General features: G+C 45.3%; 2 protein-coding genes and 1 non-coding gene across 3 annotated transcripts; 2 read left to right on the top strand and 1 right to left on the bottom strand.

Annotated features, from left to right (window-relative positions):
• The first annotated feature begins 2,986 nt into the window (after positions 1-2,986).
• On the top strand, positions 2,987-3,058 carry trnah-gug (transfer RNA histidin (anticodon GUG)). Its single transcript has one exon. It is a non-coding gene; the product is annotated as a tRNA-His (tRNA).
• Positions 3,059-5,325: 2,267 nt separating this feature from the next.
• LOC133420402 (tripartite motif-containing protein 16-like) lies at positions 5,326-7,912 on the top strand. Its single transcript, XM_061710092.1, has 2 exons — positions 5,326-5,988; positions 6,911-7,912. Exons 1-2 carry the CDS (start codon positions 5,326-5,328, stop codon positions 7,910-7,912), a joined length of 1,665 nt encoding a protein of 554 aa, XP_061566076.1.
• A 4,335-nt stretch (positions 7,913-12,247) lies between these two features.
• LOC133420791 (uncharacterized) lies at positions 12,248-19,099 on the bottom strand. Its single transcript, XM_061710616.1, has 3 exons — positions 19,033-19,099; positions 13,579-13,938; positions 12,248-12,938 (listed from the first exon to the last, which is right to left on the bottom strand). Exons 1-3 carry the CDS (start codon positions 19,079-19,081, stop codon positions 12,745-12,747), a joined length of 603 nt encoding a protein of 200 aa, XP_061566600.1. The 5' UTR covers positions 19,082-19,099; the 3' UTR covers positions 12,248-12,744.
• Between the last annotated feature and the right edge of the window lie 625 nt (positions 19,100-19,724).

The raw sequence follows: 19,724 nt of genomic DNA, 5'->3' as shown, positions 1-19,724 counted from the left end.
GAATCTCTGAGGCCTCTATTTTCTTCTTCTCCTCTTTTTTTCTTCTTTTCTGAGCACCGGACTTGTGCTGATCGGACATTTTGACCATTCTAATGGTTGAATTAAATGATAACATCAAATTTTGATCAGCGGCCAAACCATTTTTCTGTTGGGGTGGGGGGGTTCTTGACCACTATTTCAAGGACAATTAGGAAGAAAACAAATAAGCTTTTATGTAACTCAAATACTACATATTTTTTCCACAAATAGGCATATTTTGAAACAATGAAATAAAAAATAAAAATTAATGAGGGCCCAGTTCTGAAGAAGTTACTCAATCCAAGGAAGTCGTTTCCAGAAAACTCAAAAGAAAACTAAAAAAAAAAAATAGAAAGAAACATTAGTCTCACCATCAAATGGGATTTCTGAGCCAGTAAAGATCAACAAAACAGAATCATTATCCAAACAACAAAACAAGAACACTGACAATGCAATCTCAGATCATCACCAATGTGAGGATGTTGAAGAATATAATCAACATCAGGAGATCATCAAAAAGGACCTCATTATTCCAGGTGAGCGGGCTCTACAACTGGATATCCCAAACCTAGAAGATGTCATCACTTCAAGTGACGACTTCAAAACAGAAAAGAAGCCATCTTTATAGAGACTGTTGAAAAGATTCCTCACTCCCGCAAGTAGACGCCGATACAGGATCAGGATAATATCAAGAAGACACAAGCTGGAATTGTGAACTATACTATATTTGTAATCTGTTTTTTTTGTATGCACTGAAATGATTTGTCTGAGTCGTTGCAACACGTGTGTTTGCCGATGTTTCCACATGTTACCATAAAAGAGGGCTAGTGGCGCAATGGATAACGCGTCTGAGTACGGATCAGAAGATTCTAGGTTAAACTCCTGGCTAACTCAAAAAATACTAATATTTAATATTCTCCCAGTCACAACCTTGGTAGTGTACACGTTTCTTCTTCTCTGTCATTTATTTATTTACTTGCTTTTCTCATTTGTCTCTGTGTATGCCCGGAAACGTACACTTCAAAGGTGCCGCAGGATAGGCCGTCTTCCATAATGTTTCCAAAGCTGCCCCCGGCTCATGCTTATGTTTGTCTTTCAGTGTTGGGGGTAACGCGTTACAAAAGTAACGCAATTACAGTAATGTATTACTATTTACTGTAACGCAGTAATATAACGCATTACTTATACATTTTCGGTAATATTTTACTTGTTACAATCTAAGTAACGCGCGTTACAACGCATTTGAACCCGTTTAGCTGTTGTTTTTTAAAGAATTCACCAACACCGCGTCCGCGAGACATCCCAACAACAGAAAAAAGCGTTGGGAACGCGGCGGAACGTAGCGCCGCTGGACACTGTTTGTGTGGGGACTGTTCAGTGAGCAGAGCCGGCAGGGAAAAGTCAACAGTGCGGCGTGTCCGCGTGTAACTTAAATCTACCATGGTCTCAGCGATAGGGCTCGGCCAAGTGAGGCTTTATTAATATATGGGCTTTATACATTTATTAAATATATATGAGCGCGGAGTCGGCGAGGAGCTGCGCGCGGCGAGGAGCCCGAGCCGGGCTCACAGTCAGTCGCGCTGTGAGAGCGGATTTATGGTTCCGCGTTAAATCGACGCAGAGCTTTCGCCGTAGGGTACGCAGTAGTTCGCGTAACCCACGGCGTATGGCCTGCGTTGGTGTAACGCGGAACCATAAATCAGCCTTAAACCACACCTGCTGCCCATCAGGAGGAGAGGTTAAAACAGCTGCGAGTTGATTGCTGGTTCGTTTTGTTAACTCTGAGAGCTTTATTGGTTTGTTTGTTAGCTTGCTGGTGTTTTTTTTCTCTCTGGGAGTTATTTATGAAGAAGTTCTGAGTTCCGTGTGAGCAGTATTCGAGTTGAGGGGGGGTGAGGGGTGATGTGATGGCACCCCCCCTGAAATAAAAACGGTCCAAATCATCCCCCCCTGAAATAAAAACGGTCCAAATCATCCCCCCCTGAAATAAAAACGGTCCAAATCATCCCCCCTGAAATAAAAACGGTCCAAATCATCCCTGAAATAAAAACGGTCCAAATCAACCCCCCCTGAAATAAAAACGGTCCAAATCATCCCCCCTGAAATAAAAACGGTCCAAATCACCCCCCCTGAAATAAAAACGGTCCAAATCATCCCCCCTGAAATAAAAACGGTCCAAATCATCCCCCCTGAAATAAAAACGGTCCAAATCACCCCCCCCTGAAATAAAAACGGTCCAAATCATCCCCCCCTGAAATAAAAACGGTCCAAATCATCCCCCCTGAAATAAAAACGGTCCAAATCATCCCTGAAATAAAAACGGTCCAAATCAACCCCCCCTGAAATAAAAACAGTCCAAATCACCCCCCCCTGAAATAAAAACAGTCCAAATCATCCCCCCCTGAAATAAAAACGGTCCAAATCATCCCCCCTGAAATAAAAACGGTCCAAATCATCCCCCCTGTAAAACTGCCATCCCTCCTTTCCATCCCTTATGTCATTTCATCAATGAATGTGGTTTTACTGCTATTTCAACATTTAGAGTCATCACCAGAAAAATAACACCAGAAAAATAACTTATTTGACAATTTTCACTTGAAATAAGTAGAAAAATCTGCCAGTGGGACAAGATTTATCTTTTTTTGCTATTTTGTTGAAAGTAACTCAAAAGTAATACACAAGTAGTGTAACGCATTACAATTCAGATATAGTAATATTGTAATGTAACTAATTACTTTCAAATGACAGTAACTAGTAATATATAATGTATTATATTTTGGATGTAACTTCATGGGACCTCTTTTATTCATTCTCTTCCTTCCTCATATCTCATTCGAGGCAAATGCCCTTACCTGACGACAGGGGCGGCACACCTCCGCACACTCTTCTTCCAACCTCACACCGTGTTCACTGACATAACTGCAGAAACCGAGCACATATCTAAAGCTGGGTACATGTACCCTTTCAAGCTGTGATCGTATAGTGGTGAGTACTCTGCGTTGTGGCCGCAGCAACCCCGGTTCGAATCCGGGTCACAGCAACCCTGTGGCAGCCAGAGTGCTTCGAAGATTTTTGGAAAAAGAAAGAAAAGGTGCCACGGCCACAACAAAATCCACTAGGGTGTTTGGATCAGATTTTCACACCATTCACACTTCAATTGATTGGGGTGGGGAGGGGGCGTGCTACGGCCCGGACACTTAGCCAAGGACAATGCACTCTGCCAGTGGTAAGGAGCCGGCAAAATAAGGGAGACAATAATTCATTTAAATGTTTCCTTTTCCCAGTTTTAGGCTTTGGTAGAAGAATACACAAGTCATGGAGCTGTCAACATGCATCCTCCTTCGATAACGCACTAACATTGTAAATAATTCTTCAATCCCATGATGTACACAGTATCTGGTTCAATGTTAAAACTGGAACTCAAGACGAGGAACAATGTGGTTGTGCATATCTAAAACAGGAGTTATTCATATTACATTTTTGTATATATTTAGAATGTTCATTACCTATATCAAATCAAATCAAACTGTATTTATATAGTACTTTTCATACTCAATAGCACAAAGTTCAGGTTATTGTACATTTTATTGTAAATGTCAGTCATTAAAACCCAAAACATATGACTAAACATATGCCATTTCTTTCCTGGGACAAGTCATGTTTTGAATACATGCAATAATCATATAGATCATTTTCCATCCTAAACTGAGTTGTCTCTAAATAGAATTTCTACTCATAGGAAGTACAAATATCAATGTTGCAGTCCACTATTAGTATGTTACCTAGACTCAGCTTATACTGAAACTTTTATTCAATACATTCAGTCTATACTTAAACTTTTGAGCGAAATATACTTAAGTAGGACAATGTATAAAAATATTTGTGTCTTATGTATACTTAGCTTGTAGTTGTACATTTATTCTTGATAGTAGCCTTTTATACACTTTTATACCAAAATATAAGATTATTCTCATCTGACCCCCCGCCCCCCAAATCCATCCATCCACAAATGGATGGATAGATGGATAGATAGATGGAGGTATATTACCCTGAAACTGAGAAATAGCTCAGTTAAGGAGCCCTCGTTGGTCTGGAGAGACCTCCAGTATATCACCATCTACAGGAGAACCCCCCCTTTAGAGAGCATTCAACTGCAGATGAGCTGAACTGCTTCTCCTGCCGGTCTGAAAGAACCTCCTTCACACCTCCCACCAACACAATAGGACGACACCATCTCCTGCTGGCCCACACCGTCCCATCAGAACCCCCAATTCACTCAACACTTGTCGGCTCTTTCACGACCAGATGATGTTCCTCCCAAAGAACAAGATGGAACCACCTGAAATTTACCATTTCATCAAAAGCTAAAGACGTTCTCTTCAAAACAATGACCCACATCTGCCAATATATAGAATTAATGCACCTTAAGCTCAGTATTGATCTAAATGGATATAATAGTAGTAAAAGTGGAATCAAAACTCAGGGAAAACTTTATTTTCTTGATAGTAAAAGTAGAATATAAACTAGTAAAAGTGGAATCAAAACTCAGAGACGACTTAATTTCTTTCTTCAATTGTTTCTGCTTTATTTTGGGAAGTATTTTACCACCGGTAGGATCATAATTTGTTGCTGTCAACTTTAAACTGTAATAATATCCACTTATTCACCTTTACAAAGAACTCAAAACTGGAATTTCTGTTGAATAATGTCGTAATTTTGGATAAATATATTTTATAAAGGTGTAAATTAATGATTATTTACAACGCTACTTTGTATATTATTTCAACATTTGATGTTAATATGTAACATATTAACATCAAATGTTGAAATGAAATAATACATATTATATGTTGTGTTTGTCTGTGAGGTTTATTTAACTGCTAAAGGTTCAAAGGCTTTTGGTAACTGCTTATACATTTTGTCTGGACTATAAAGTTTTAAAAAGGGGATTTTTTTGCGGAACCAGAACTGTAGAAATGTCTTTGGTTTTTATTTTATTTTTTTAAGTGTAGACAATGAAACTATACTGACATGAAATAAAGTGACTCTTTCATGCGACAACAACATAACAGTTAATTTATTTGTAATTTACGACGAGAAAAGTTTGAATTTTGGCGGGAACTTTTTTTTTTTTTTTTTTTTTTAATTTTAGCGGGAACTTGCTGCGGGAGAAGAAAGGGCGTGGCGTCACTTCCGGTGACGGCGCGGCGCTTATAAACCCCGCAGGTCGGGGATTCGAGCCCAGTGATGTAAAGCGGACTGACGGACTCGCAGCTCTCTGAACTAAAACGAACTTTTTGAGGAGAAATGTCGGAGAAAAGAGTCAAAGTGGACGGAGAAATGATCTGTTGTTCCATCTGTCTGGATCTACTGAAGGATCCGGGGACGATTCCCTGTGGACACAACTACTGCATGGACTGTATTAAAACCCACTGGGATGGAGAGGATGGGAGGGGAACCCACAGCTGTCCTCTGTGCAGGAAGACCTTCACGCCCAGACCCGCCCTGGTGAGAAACAGCATGTTAGCAGAGTTAGTGGAGGAGATGAAGAAGACTGGACTCCAAGCTGATCTCTGCTATGCTGGACCTGAAGATGTGACCTGTGATGTCTGCACTGGGAGGAAGGTGAAAGCTGTCCAGTCCTGTCTGGTCTGTCTGGCCTCTTACTGTGAGAAACATCTCCAACCTCACTATGATGCTCCTGCTTTTCAAAAACACCAGCTGGTGGATCCCTCCAAGAAGCTCCAGGAGAACATCTGCTCTCTCCACCATGAGGTGATGAAGATCTTCTGTCGTACCGATCAGCAGAGTATCTGTTATCTGTGTGCAATGGATGAACATAAAGGTCATGAAACAGTTGCAGCTGCAGCAGAAAGATGTGAGAAGCAGAAGGAGCGGGAGGTGAGACGACAACAAATCCAGCAGAGAATCCAGGACCGAGAGAAAGACGTGGAGCTGCTTCAGCAGGAGGTGATTTTGATTTGATTTATTTATTCAGCACTGTATGAAAAACAGAACAAGTAACATACAAATGTAAAAAAGATATTGGTAATAAGCTCGCTGAGGCAAAAAGCCCAAGGGGCTTAAATACGAGGCCTCTACCTGTAAAATACAGCAAAAGATTGTACAAAGATTTAAAACGTGCAGAATACATGATTGCAGTCTAAAAACAAAGACAAAGCAAAAAAACAGAAGTATATAGATTTAGATATTTTTTTACAGACATGGTTGATGTGGTTTCTCCAGCTTAAACGGTCATGGATAATTACGCCAAGGAAGGTTGTTGATGTAACCTGAGTGAGCGGGTCATCTCCTATAGACAGGCCGCTGTTAGATTTACAATATATTTTATTTTTTGATGTAAATATAATAAAATTTGATTTTTTTTTTTATATTCAGTGATAGTTTGTTAAGTTCAAACCATTTTGAAATGTTTTCTAAATCATAGTTACCCTTTCCCATTAGAGATGAAAAATCATTATGTGAAATAAATAAGTTTGTATCATCGGCATAAAGTACAGGAAAGAAGGAGGACAAGGCTGCGGCCAAATCATTTATATAAATCTAAAATACCAGGGGCCCGAGTATAGACCCCTGGGGGACCCCGCATTTTCTGATTCTCTGATGATTTACCATCAATGATAACAAATTGCTGATGGTTATGAATATAATTGAAAAGCCACACATGAGTGATTCCAGCAAATCCATAGTGTAGTAATTTTTGAAGGAGAATATCAAAATTAACTGTGTCAAAAGCTTTGGATAAATCAAGAAAGATTCCCAAAGCGTATTCATTATTATTGATTGCAGTGTGAATTTTATCAACCAATTGAAGTAAAGCCATTTCTGTAGAATGATGTTTCCTAAATCCATATTGGTGTTGTTTACACAGGTGGAGGACATCAACGTCTCTGCTGATAAAGCAGTGGAGGACAGTGAGAAGACCTTCAACGAGGTGATCCGTCTCCTCCAGAAAAGCAGCTCTGATGTGAAGCAGCAGGTCAGATCCCAGCAGGAACATGAAGTGAGTCGAGTCAAAGATCTTCAGGAGAAACTGCAGCAGGAGATCACTGACCTGAAGAGGAGAGAAGCTGAGCTGGAGAAGCTCTCACACACAGAGGACCACAACCAGTTCCTCCACAACTACCCCTCACCGTCACCCCTCAGTGGCTCCACACTCTCATCCAGCATCCAGATTCGTCCTCTCAGGTACTTTGAGGACGTGACAGCAGCTGTGTCAGAGACCAGAGAGAAACTACAGGACCTTCTGAGAGAGACGTGGACAAACATCTCACTGTCAGTGGCTGAAGTAGATGTTTTACTGTCGGAACCAGAACCAAAGACCAGAGATGGATTCTTGAAACATTCTCAAGACATCACTCTGGATCCAAACACAGCTCACAAACATCTGTTTATATCTGATGCCAACAGAAAAGTGACTTTAATGAAAAAAGAACTGTCTTATTGTGATAATCCAGGCAGATTCACTAATTGGTGGCAAGTGCTGAGTAAGCAGAGTATGAGTGGACGGTGTTACTGGGAGGTGGAGGTGAGAGGAGAAGCAGTTTGTGTTGCAGTGGCGTACAAGAACATCAGCAGAGCGGGGAACCTGCAAGGTTGTGGGTTTGGATATAACCAGGAATCTTGGGCGTTACAATGTTACACAGACGGTTACACACTGCGGTACAACAACATTAAAACTCCTGTTTCAGGTCCTCCTTCCTCCAGAGTTGGAGTGTACCTGGACCACGGAGCTGGTCTTCTGTCCTTCTACACTGTCTCTGAGACCATGACCCTCCTCCACAGAGTCCAGACCACATTCACCCAGCCGCTCCACGCTGGACTCTGGCTTTCATATCGTGGAGCGTCTGTTGAGGTCGTGAAGTTGAAGTAGACGGAAGTTATTCCAGAAACAACTGCTCGACATGTGGACTTTAGTTTCAGTTCATCTTTATGTTTGAGTTTGTTTTGGTGGCTCCTTCCTGTGTCTCCGTGGAGGTTTTCTCTGTCCAGGATTATTTTTTCACCCACGGAGAATTGTGTTATTTTCTGTAATATGTCAACATACTGAAACTTTATGACCGTTAAAGATGAATAAAGCTGCTTATTTTGATCCTCAGTCTCATTGTATTATCTATAAATATCTTCTAATTATCTGGGGAGAAAAGGATTATATTGCTGCCAACAGTGTTATTAATAAAGAGTTGTTAATAATTATCTTACGATAATTATTAATAAAGATTACTTATAAAAATGAATGAATCAAAGCGGGGCACCACCTGACTTATCAGTGACTACGTTTACTTGCAGTCGATAACCCTTTTCTAACCCGAAAATTAGCAATAACCTGGTTTTGCACGGCCATGTAAACACCAAAAACCCCTTTGAATAACCGGAATTTGCTCATATTCAGGTTTTTAATAACCCCTAATTTAATATTACCCCTGTACTCCTTTTCTAACCCGAATATTTGGTCATGTAAACGCCTAACGGGATATCCCCATCACAAGGAACAGGAAATTGTTTTCTGCGCATGTTCTTTTCACAAGGAATCTTGCTCTTTTGAGTCCATGAAGATCTTATAAACATGGCGAAACGCAAGCCCAGGAGGAGACTAATCACTTCATAAATGTAATGAAGGATATGAACATGCCATTCTGTGGGGGGTGCTGAGTGAGTATGGAGTCCGGGGCCCTCTATTAAGGGCTGTCCGGTCTCTGTATGATCGGAGCAGGAGTCTGGTTCGCATTGCCGGCAATAAGTCAGACTTGTTCCCGGTGCATGTTGGACTCCGTCAGGGCTGCCCTTTGTCACCGGTCCTGTTCCTAATTTTTATGGACAGGATTTCTAGGCGCAGCCAGGGGCCGGAGGGGATCCGGTTTGGGAACCTCAGGATTTCATTTCTGCTTTTTGCAGATGATGTCCTGTTGGCTTCATCAGACCGGGACCTCCAGCATGTGCTGGGGCGGTTTGCGGCCGAGTGCGACGCGGCAGGGATGAGAATCAGCACCTCCAAGACCGAGGCCATGGTTCTCCATTGGAAAAGTGTGGCATGCCTTCTCCGGGTGGGTGGAGAAGTCCTGCGTCAGGTTTAGGAGTTCAAGTATCTCGGGATCTTGTTCACGAGTGAGGGAACAATGGAGCGTGAGATTGACAGGCGGATCGGTGCAGCGTCCACAGTTATGCGGTCGATGTACTGGACCGTCGTGGTGAAGAAGGAGCTGAGTCGAAAGGCGAAGCTCTCGATTTACCGGTCAATCTACGCCCCTACCCTCACCTATGGTCATGAACTTTGGGTAGTGACCGAAAGGACGAGATCGCGGATACAAGCAGCCGAGATGAGTTTCCTCCGCAGGGTGGCTGGACGCTCCCTTAGAGATAGGGTGAGGAGTTCGGTCACCCGGGAGGAGCTCGGAGTCGAGCCGCTGCTCCTTCACATTGAGAGGAGTCAGCTGAGGTGGCTTGGGCATCTGTATCCTGGACCCGGGAACGGATAAAGCGGGAGAAGATGAGTGAGTGAGTGAGTGAGATATGAACATTTTGGCATTTGTAGACGGTAGAAAATACTGGGATAAGTAAATTTACAAAAAGGTGAGCGAAAAGTTACGCAAAGCAGGATTTGTACGAACGCCAGACCAGATCAAGCACTGCTGGAAGATGCTGAAAAAGGCGACTTCTACTGGGCTGTTCATTATCCGCCGTGCTGCTGTTATTGTTGTTGTTTTGGATTTGGATACAGGAAGAAGAAGCGGAAATGACGGGAATTGCAACATGACGTTCTCCGTGCGTCGCTGGTTTGATCCAGATATCCCAAATGATTAATTACCATGTATACAGGGATAACCCTGTTTGCTCACGCATGGAAAAAGATTATTCCCAATGTTTCAGTAACCGGAATATTGACCTTAACCCCAATTTTGACTGCATGTAAACGTAGTCAGTGAAGGAGGTTAAATGACTGTCCTGGAGAAGCTCCAGCACCAGTTCTAAGCCAACGACTCTGCGTCTGTCTGGAAAGGGCTCAGGCAGACCCCCAACTACAAGCCTAAACCCCCTCCATCAACGACCGACGCCTAGCCAACGACCTGAACGAGTTAAGATAAGATGAAGATAAGATGAATCTTTATTGTCTCCCTTAGGAGAAATTTGTCTTGGACACGAGAGGCACAGGCGACAATCACACTCCAACAAACATAGAAACACAACCCCGAAGACTTTACCCACACATAAAATCAAACCACACTATGGTTAACCCACATCAGTTTCCACGCCCAGTTCCCAGAAAACCTATTACACACTACCCCTGAGTAGAAGAAAAAATGATGCACAGAGCCCGACTGAACTTATTGCACAGATGTCCACATTATTGCACAAATGACCTACGCAAGAGAACCTACACATTATTGCAGAGCCCGACTGAACATATTGCACAAATGTCCACATTATTGCACTGACCTACACAAGAGAAACCTACACATTATTGCACATTTCTTTCCTCACGTCACTCCCAATCACACACACACACACACACACACACACACACACACACACACACACACACACACACACACACACACACACACACACACACACACACACACACACACACACACACACACACACACACAGGCACACAGGCACACACAGGCACACACAGTTCATCTCCTACTGTTCAGTAATTTGATTGATAGTGGGACAAATAAAATTTATACCTGTTCAATTTACACATGGGTTGCCTGAATCTTACAGGATGTAGTATGACCCTCAGTGACTTTTTGGCCTTGCTTCATCACTGTCTGCTCAAAAATCTCCTGGAGAGAGGATGGGGGCAGCAGACCGATTATTTTTCCTGCCCTTTGTAATACTTAGACTTTTAGATTTACATTTTACACAGCATAACGTTTTTGTGATGATGATGATGATGATGATGATGATGATGATGATGATGATGATGATGATGATGATGATGATTAGAAGACTATCGCTTTCAACATCCATATGAATGTTAAAGGGGACCTATTATGAAAAACAGGTTTTTTTTTGCTTTACTGTAACATATATAAAGTGGTCTCCCCTCAGCCTGCCAACTCAGAGAAGGAGGAAAGCAACCAAATTCTGCAGTGTCTGTACAGCCGCCCGGATGAGCCGTCCAGTGTGATGTGGCTTCTACGAGCCGTTCAGATTCTGCTCCCGTCGTTACGTAACCAAAATGCAAACCACGCCCACAACTATAACACCGTGTCCTGCATGCTCTCTATCCACACTGAAACCGTTAATATGCAGTTCTGTTATTAATTGTTGTTCAACTCTAACAGGCCATATTATTGTGCTGAACTTGCTAACTACCCTCCCTCAATGGTTTAACAGTAGCTAGAGTACATTAACAGAAGCTAACAGTAAATTAACGTCTGCTCAGCATCCTGACAAAACACACAAAAATAACGGTCAGAAACTTCCAGCTCCCTGTCCATCTCCCTCCAGCCAGCTGCCACTTTATTGAGGTTTTTGTAGTGAAATGAGGAGGTATTCAACTAACTGGATCAGCCGTTCCTCATCCATGACCGTTTCCTACAGCACTTTCAACCGGCTTTCAACGCGAGCGACAAGAAAAAAATAGAAGCAGGACGTCCGACAAATGTTCAGCTCAAAATGGCGCGTCGCATCGAGCTGCGCAGCGTCGCTCGCGGCCAGTTAGGACAGTCCAATAGAAAATAAAGCAATGGACTTGATTTTGACATTTTTTCGTAGCGGTGTATCGCGTCATTCAGGCAGCCAATCAGCATAGAGCCTCATTATCATAGCCCCGCCTACTCAGAATCCCACATAGATAATGAGGTTAGAGAATGAGATGATAAAGACATGGTTTAGAAGCTGAATTTCTAATTCATTTAGCAAAAACAATCAAAAGCTTGTTTTTAAGACATTCAAGGCCTGTTTAAAATAGGTATTAGATGCCATAATAGGTCCCCTTTAAAGTCACCCACTATGATGACTTTATCTGTACTGATCAATAAACCAGATAGGAAATCTGAAAATTCAGACAGAAACTCTAGATAATGACCAGCAGGGGGCCGGTACACTACCACTAACAAAACTGGCTTCTCTGATTTCCAGCTCGGGACTTTAAGACTAAAGGTGAGGCTTTTGAACATTTTATTATCGCATTTAGGTTTAGATTTTATTTGAACCTAGATGATGAGGATGAGGATGAGGATGATGATGAGGATGAGGATGATGATGATGATGATGATGATGATGATGATGATGATGATGATGATGATGATGATGATGATGATGGTTGTGATGACTAACAGGAAGCTTGTAAACGTCCAAGTTAATCAGTAAATATCATGATAATAATGTTGCTAAATACTTTAGTGAAGTCAGAGCTGAGGAGATCAAAGGTTTGTCCAGATGAGCAGGTAACATCCGTCACAGACCTGCAGGTTTTATTTGATCAATAATTCTACAAATGATCAGTTGTAGTTATTGATCAAATAATTATTTAACTCTGGATCTCCTGAATTTGGGTCTTCCCCCAAATTCCGGACTATGGCATGTTATGTGATGTGATGTGATGTGATGTGATGTGATGTGATGTGATGTGTTATGTTATGTTATGTTATGTTATGTTATGTTATGTTATGTTATGTTATGTTATGTTAGTTTTCTTGTCCTCCAATCAGAGGTTGAAGGAGAAGTCCTGCAGTCGCTCAGTTAAGTGACTCAAGTAATCGAGTTGTGATTCATCAGAAACCTGCATACGACTCCTTGATGGTTGATTCTCTGAGACAGAACAGCACATATTCTTCTCCTTTTCTTCACTAAAACTGTAACACAATAAATCAGAAGTGCAGCTGCTGCAACAGCTCCTAATGTAATTAATCCTCCATCTCCTGCTCCATCGTAGGATCTGGTTGCTGAAAAAGAAGTAAAACTATGTTTCTAAACTTGCTCTTGGCCACAATTCATGATGGAACTGTTTCAACTTGAGAGTAATTGTTTGTAAAGTCAAAGAAATCATTCAAAGAGCCGCCGTCACTGTTTGATTCACCTTCAGCCACCAGGGGGTGCAACGTCACTACTATTCACTCAGGATCAATACTATCACTGCAGTCTTCAGTGATGGTATTGATCCTGAATCACTACAGTCTTCAGATATTGATCCTGAATCACTGCAGTCTCCAGTGATGGTATTGATCCTGAATCACTGCAGTCTTCAGATATTGATCCTGAATCACTGCAGTCTTCAGTGATGGTATTGATCCTGATCAACCAGATCAGTTTAACATTGGGAGAGTACAAAAAGTGTATTTATAAAAGGACTGTTAGTGCAGGAGTGTCCTGTTGACTTCCAGGTTGCTTTAACACCCCACCACCACCTGACTATCAGATAAAGGAGAGTTCAGAGTCGCTGCTTCTCCAGAACCGTGGTACTGATCCAGTTCCAGGATGCAGCAGCCGTGAACTCTCCTCCTCATTATATTATATTATATATAAATTAAATTAGTCCTGATGTTGCTACATTTGCTCTGTTCTAACTCACAACTGAGGACTTACCAGAGACGTGGAGTTGACAGCTGGCAGAGTCCCATCCAGACTTTGTGAACGCTTCACACCAGTACCATCCTGAGTCCTCAGTCGTGAGTCTGGAGATGAGGAGTCTTAGTCGTCCCTCTCTCAGAGCATCTTTGTCGCTCTGGACTCGTCCTGCAAACTGTTCGTCTTGATGCTTCAAGTTCTTAACACCATCAGACATTTTAAAGACAACTAAGATCTTCAGATGTTTTCTGAAGTGACAGTAGATATCAAGGAAGCCAGAGGAGGGTTCATGTTTGGGGGTGAAGGTCCACTCCAGGGTGATGTTGTAGTTCTCCTCTGTCTGATAGAAGTTCTGTGTCACCTTCACAATGGTTGCTGCTGAGGAGACAGAGAGGGAAAGAGACGAGAATGTTGACACATTTCTGTAGTTTTTGTACTTTTAAACTAGTAAAGGACCTGATTTGAAACTGTAAAATGTGAGTGTGGTATCAGAGCTGTCAGAGCTCTTATTATCAGCCACAATGACCATCCATCCATGCATTGTCCGCCGCTTATCCGTTCCCGGGTCGCGGGGGCAGTAGTCTCAACAGAGATGCCCAGACTTCCTTCACCCCAGACACCTCCTCCAGCTCTTCCGAGGGGAGTCCGAGGCGTTCCCAGGCCAGCCGAGAGACATCGTCTCTCCAGCATGTCCTGGGTCTTCCCCGGGGTCTACTCCCGGAGGGACATGCCTGGAACACCTCCCTAGGGAGGAGGGACATGCCTGGAACACCTCCCTAGGGAGGCGTCCAGGATACAGATGCCCAAGCCACCTCAGCTGACTCCTCTCAATGTGAAGGAGCAGCGGCTCGACTCCGAGCTCCTCACCCTATCGCTAAGGGAGCGTCCAGCCACCTTGCGGAGGAAACTCATCTCGGCTGCTTGTATCCGCGATCTCGTCCTTTCGGTCACTACCCAAAGTTCCTGACCATAAGTGATGGTTGGTGCGTAGATTGACCGGTAAATCGAGAGCTTCACCTTTCGATTCAGCTCCTTCTTCACCACGACAGTCCGGTACATCGACCGCATAACTGTGGACGCTGCACCGATCCGTCTGTCAATCTCCCGCTCCATCGTTCCCTCACTCGTGAACAAGACCCCGAGATTTTTGAACTCCTCCACCTGAGGCAGGGCTTCTCCACCCACCTGGAGAAGGCACGCCACCCTTTCCCGGTGGAGAACCATGGCCTCGGTTTTGGAGGTGCTGATTCTCATCCCTGCTGTGTCGCACTCGGCCTCAAACTGCCCCAGCACATGCTGAAGGTCCCGGTCCGATGAAGCCAACAGGACAACGTCATCTGCAAAAAGCAGAGATGAAATCCTGTGGTTCCCAAACCGGATCCCCTCCGGCCCCTGGCTGCGCCTAGAAATCCTGTCCATAAAAATTATGAACAGGACCGGTGACAAAGGGCAGCCCTGCCGGAGTCCAACATGCACCGGGAACAAGTCTGATCTACTGCCGGCAATGCGAACCAGACTCCTGCTCCGATCATACAGAGACCGGACAGCCCTTAATAGAGGGCCCCGGACTCCATACTCACCGAGCACCCCCCACAGAATGGCACGAGGGACACGGTCAAATGCCTTCTCCAGATCCACAAAACACTTGTAGACTGGTTGGGCAAATTCCCATGAACCCTCGAGCACCCTGCGGAGGGTGTAGAGCTGGTCCAGTGTTCCGCGACCGGGACAAAAACCGCATTATTCCTCCTGAATCCGAGGTTCAACTATTGGCCGTATTCTCCTCTCCAGTACCCTGGCGTAGACTTTCCCGGGGAGGCTGAGAAGTGTGATCCCCCTATAGTTGGAGCACACTCTCTGGTCCCCCTTTTTAAAAAGAGGGACCACCACCCCGGTTTGCCACTCCAGCGGTACTGTCCCCTTCCTCCATGCAATGTCGCAGAGGCGTGTCAACCAAGACAGCCCTACGACATCCAGAGACTTGAGGTACTCAGGGCGAATCTCATCAACCCCCGATGCCACTGAGGAGCTTATGAACCACCTCAGTGACCTCGGCCCGGGTGATGGATGAGCACGCCCCAGAGTCCCCACTCTCTGCTTCCTCAGTGGAAGGCATGTCAGTCGGGTTGAGAAGATCCTTGAAGTACCGTATTTTCACGACCATAAGGCGCACATAACATTTTTTTTTCTAAAATGTGCCGCGCGTCCTATGAAACGGTGCGCCGTATCTATTACCTAAATTACGGTAATGTGAGGCGGAGCCACCATGAGAACGGTAAAGGGAGAAGGGGGCGTGTGAAGCACCCGTGAGTTGCGGCTGTGTCCGACTGAAAGCAGTAGCGCTGGCGGAAGAAAGGAAAATTTAACATTTTCATGGAGGTCCGTCCTGGTGCTTTCGCTTCATGAAACGGTGCCAGCGCAGCAGCAGCGCCCGGCGGATTATATGGAAAAGATGGAGAGCTTCCGCTCATTCTGCAGCCGGCACATCACCGACATGGACGAGGTGCCGCTCATGTTCCACATCGCGGAATCACACGGTGGAGTTAACCGGGTCCACCGCGGGGGAGCGGACCGGGTCCACCGCGGGGGAGCGGACCGGACCGGGACCCGGGACGACCGCGGGGGAGCGGACCGGCGGGACCACTGCGGGGGAGCGGACCGGGTCCACCGCGGTCGGGATCCGAACAACGGGGTATGAAAAGTTTATTTACTGTTGTGCTTGCCTGCCAAGCTGATGGACAGAAACGGCCGCCGATGGTGATTTTTAAAAGAAAAACGTTGCCTAAAGAGACTTTTCCAGCCGGAGTCATTATAAAGGCAAATGAAAAGGGCTGGATGGATGAAGAGATGATCGAGTGGCTGAGACAGGTATATGTGCGGCGACCCGGTGTTTTTTTTTTTAATTCTTTAATGCGGAAACAGAAGATGAAGACTTGAAGATGAAGACGGGGTGGCAGTAGCTCAGGTGGTAGAGCGGGTCGTCCAATGATCCGGAGGTCGGCGGTTCGAATTCCGCTCCATCCCAGTTACTGTCGTAGTGTCCTTGGGCAAGACACCTTACCCAGCTTGCCGTGTATGAATGTGTATGAATGTTGGTGGTGGTCGGAGGGGCCGTTTGGCGCGGAATGGCAGCCACGCTTCTGTCAGTCTGCCCCAGGGCAGCTGTGGCTACAAAATGTAGCTTACCACCACCAGTGAGAATGTGTATGAATGAATAATGGTCTAAGTGTAGCACTTTTAGATTCATTGAATGGAAAGTGCGTTACAAGTTAAATGCATTATTATTATTATTATTATAAGACTTTGAAGGGTTTGATTGATGTGAAAAGTGAAATAAAATATCAAAGTTTTGCTCCCGATCTATTTTTAAATAAGCACACTTGTGTGTGTGTGTGTTCTGCAGCGCGTGTGTGTTTTGCGGCGCGCGTGTGTACAGCTCCATCTGTGTAGACTGCGCCTTTTGGGTCGGTGCGCCGTATGTGTGTTTAAAATCCAAAAACGACACACAAAACTGAGGGTGCGCCTTTTCACACGGTGCGCGGAATGGTCGTGAAAATACGGTATTCCTTCCACCATCTGACGATGTCCCCAGTCGAGGTCAACAGCTCCCCACCCGCACCGTAAACCGTGCCGGCAGAGTACTGCCTCCCCCTTCTGAGGCGCCAAATGGTCCGCCAGAATTTCCTCGAGGCCGACCGAAAGTCTTCCTCCATGGCCTCACCAAACTCCTCCCAGACCCGAGTTTTTGCCTCCAGGACCGCCCGAGCCGCGGCCTGCTTGGCCTGCCGGTATCCATCTACTGCATCAGGAGTCCCACAGAATAACAGAGCCCGGTAGGACTCCTTCTTCAGTCTGACGGCATCCTGTACTTCCGGTGTCCACCACCGGGTTCTAGGTTTGCCGCCACGACAGGCACCGGAGACCTGGCGATCACAACTTCGAGCGTTGACAATGGAGGCAGAGAACATGGTCTACTCGGACTCGATGTCCCCCGCCTCCCCCGGGATCTGAGAGAAGCTCTCTCGGAGGTGGGAGTTGAAGATGTCCCTGACAGAGGGCTCGGCCAGACGTTCCCAACAGACCCTCAAAATCCGTTTGGGTCTGCCCGGTCTGTCCAACTTCCTCCTCCTCTGCCAGCGCACCCAACTCACCACCAGGTGGTGATCAGTTGACAGCTCAGCCCCTCTCTTCACCCGAGTGTCCAAGACATGCGGCCGAAGGTCAGATGAAATGACAACAAAGTCGATCATTGACCTCCGGCCTAGGGTGTCCTGGTGCCACGTGCACTGATGGACACCCGTATGCTTGAACATGGTGTTCGTTATGGACAAACCGTGACTAGCACAGAAGTCCAACAACAAAACACTGCTCAGGTTCAGATTGGTGAGGCCGTTCCTCCCAATCACGCCTCTCTAGGTATCACTGTCATTGCCCACGAGAGCGTTGAAGTCCCCCAGTAGAACAATGGAATCCCCAGTTTGAGCACTATCCAGTACTCCTCCCAGGGACCCCAAGAAGGCCGGGTACTCCGCACTGCTGTTCGGCCCATAGGCACAAACAACAGTGAGAGACCTTTTCCCGACCCGAAGGCGCAGGGAAACGACCCTCTCATTCACTGGGGTAAATTCCAACACATGGCGACTGAGCTGAGGGGCTATAACCAAGCCCACACCAGCCCGCCGCCTCTCACCCTGGGCAACTCCAGAGTAGTGGAGGGTCCAGCCCCTTTCAAGGAGCTGGGTTCCAGAGCCCAAGCTATGTGTGGAGGTGAGCCCGACTATCTCTAGCCGGTATCTCTCAACCTCACGCCCAAGCTCCGGCTCCTTCCCCCCCAGCGAGGTGACATTCCATGTCCCTACTGAGAGGGTTTTGGTCCAGGGATTGGGTCATCGAGGCCCCGCCACGACTGCTACCCAGATCACATGGCACCAGCACATCACGGTCCTTCTTGCGGGTGGTGGGCCTACGGGAAGGCAGGCCCACGTCGCCATTTCGGGCTGAGCCCGGCTGGGTACCATGGGCAAAGACCCGGCCACCAGGCGCTCGCCATAGAGCCCCAACCCCAGGCCTGACTCCAGGGCGGGGCCCCGGTGACTCCGATCCGGGCAACATAACGGCCCTTTGATTTTTCTTCACCATAATGAGCTTGTGAACCGCTCTTAGTCTGGCCCGTCACCTAGGACCTGTTTGCCATGGGAGACCCTACCAGGGGCGTAATGCCCCAAGACAATATAGCTCCTAGGATCACTCGAGCACACAAACCCCTCCACCACAGTAAGGTGGCGGTTCAAGGAGGGGAGCCACAATGACATATTTGGAAAAAACTAAGTTTTCTTAAATTATAACTTGATTTTATAGATAAAAATGAAGTAATGAACTAAACATAGATATAAGGACTGAGAGCTCTGAGTCATGGATCTGTTAGTGATGTTAAAGTGTGTTTAACTTAATAAAGTGAAGGTTTAAACTGACCACAGACATGTGATGTGAGGATGATGAGCAGCAGGATCCTGCAGATCATCTTCTCCCTGTGAGGGACACAGAGCTGGAGAGTCGCCCACACAGAACATGTTCAGGACTTCAGCATTTCTCTCACTTTGAATGAGACATTGAACCCAAACGGAAACAGATGATTTACAGAATAACAGCTAATAAAACAGACGCTGTAAATCCAGTCAGTCCAGTTTTGCTGCCTACTTCAGTAAAAACAAGATGCCACTGTATACTTGTTGCAGGCCTTTGTTATGGATGCTGCACCTCTGTAATGTGGTCGAACAAGACTGAGAGAGAGGGGGGGGGGGGGGGGGCAGGGGGCGGGGATGTAGTGTCAGGCAAGGGAGCAGGAGGCAGGAGTTCTCAAAAAAAAATCTATTAAGGGTTAACGAGACACAGGGGCAGACAATCAGGGCAGATGGGAAACAGGAAAGTCAGACAAGAACTCAAACACAAGGACATGGGCTTCACAATAAAACAGGACATTTTTCTGTCCAACCACTGAGACAAACAACAAGCTACAAGCCAACTGTCATCAAAACGAGACTCTAAACTGCACAAAAGACATTAATAAAATTGTAATATGATAAACCAGGAATTGTTTACTTTTTTGTGTTAGATTAAAATATACGATAGACAAAATAAAAAGGCACTCTTTAATTCTTTATCAA

The sequence above is a fragment of the Cololabis saira genome, chromosome 20, assembly GCF_033807715.1.
Source record: "Cololabis saira isolate AMF1-May2022 chromosome 20, fColSai1.1, whole genome shotgun sequence".
Taxonomy (NCBI): domain Eukaryota; kingdom Metazoa; phylum Chordata; class Actinopteri; order Beloniformes; family Belonidae; genus Cololabis; species Cololabis saira.
This window is presented reverse-complemented; position numbering and strand designations above follow the sequence as displayed.

Excerpts from the sequence above, each read along its gene's own strand:
- LOC133420402 (XM_061710092.1), top strand. The coding sequence starts at position 5,326 with ATGTCGGAGAAAAGAGTCAAAGTGGACGGAGAAATGATCTGTTGTTCC. Across the intron at positions 5,989-6,910 it reads TGGAGCTGCTTCAGCAGGAG|GTGGAGGACATCAACGTCTC; the intron begins GTGATTTTGATT and ends TTGTTTACACAG.
- LOC133420791 (XM_061710616.1), bottom strand. The coding sequence starts at position 19,081 with ATGATCTGCAGGATCCTGCTGCTCATCATCCTCACATCACATGTCTGT. Across the intron at positions 13,939-19,032 it reads CCTCACATCACATGTCTGTG|CAGCAACCATTGTGAAGGTG; the intron begins GTCAGTTTAAAC and ends CTGTCTCCTCAG. Across the intron at positions 12,939-13,578 it reads CTGTCAACTCCACGTCTCTG|CAACCAGATCCTACGATGGA; the intron begins GTAAGTCCTCAG and ends CTTCTTTTTCAG.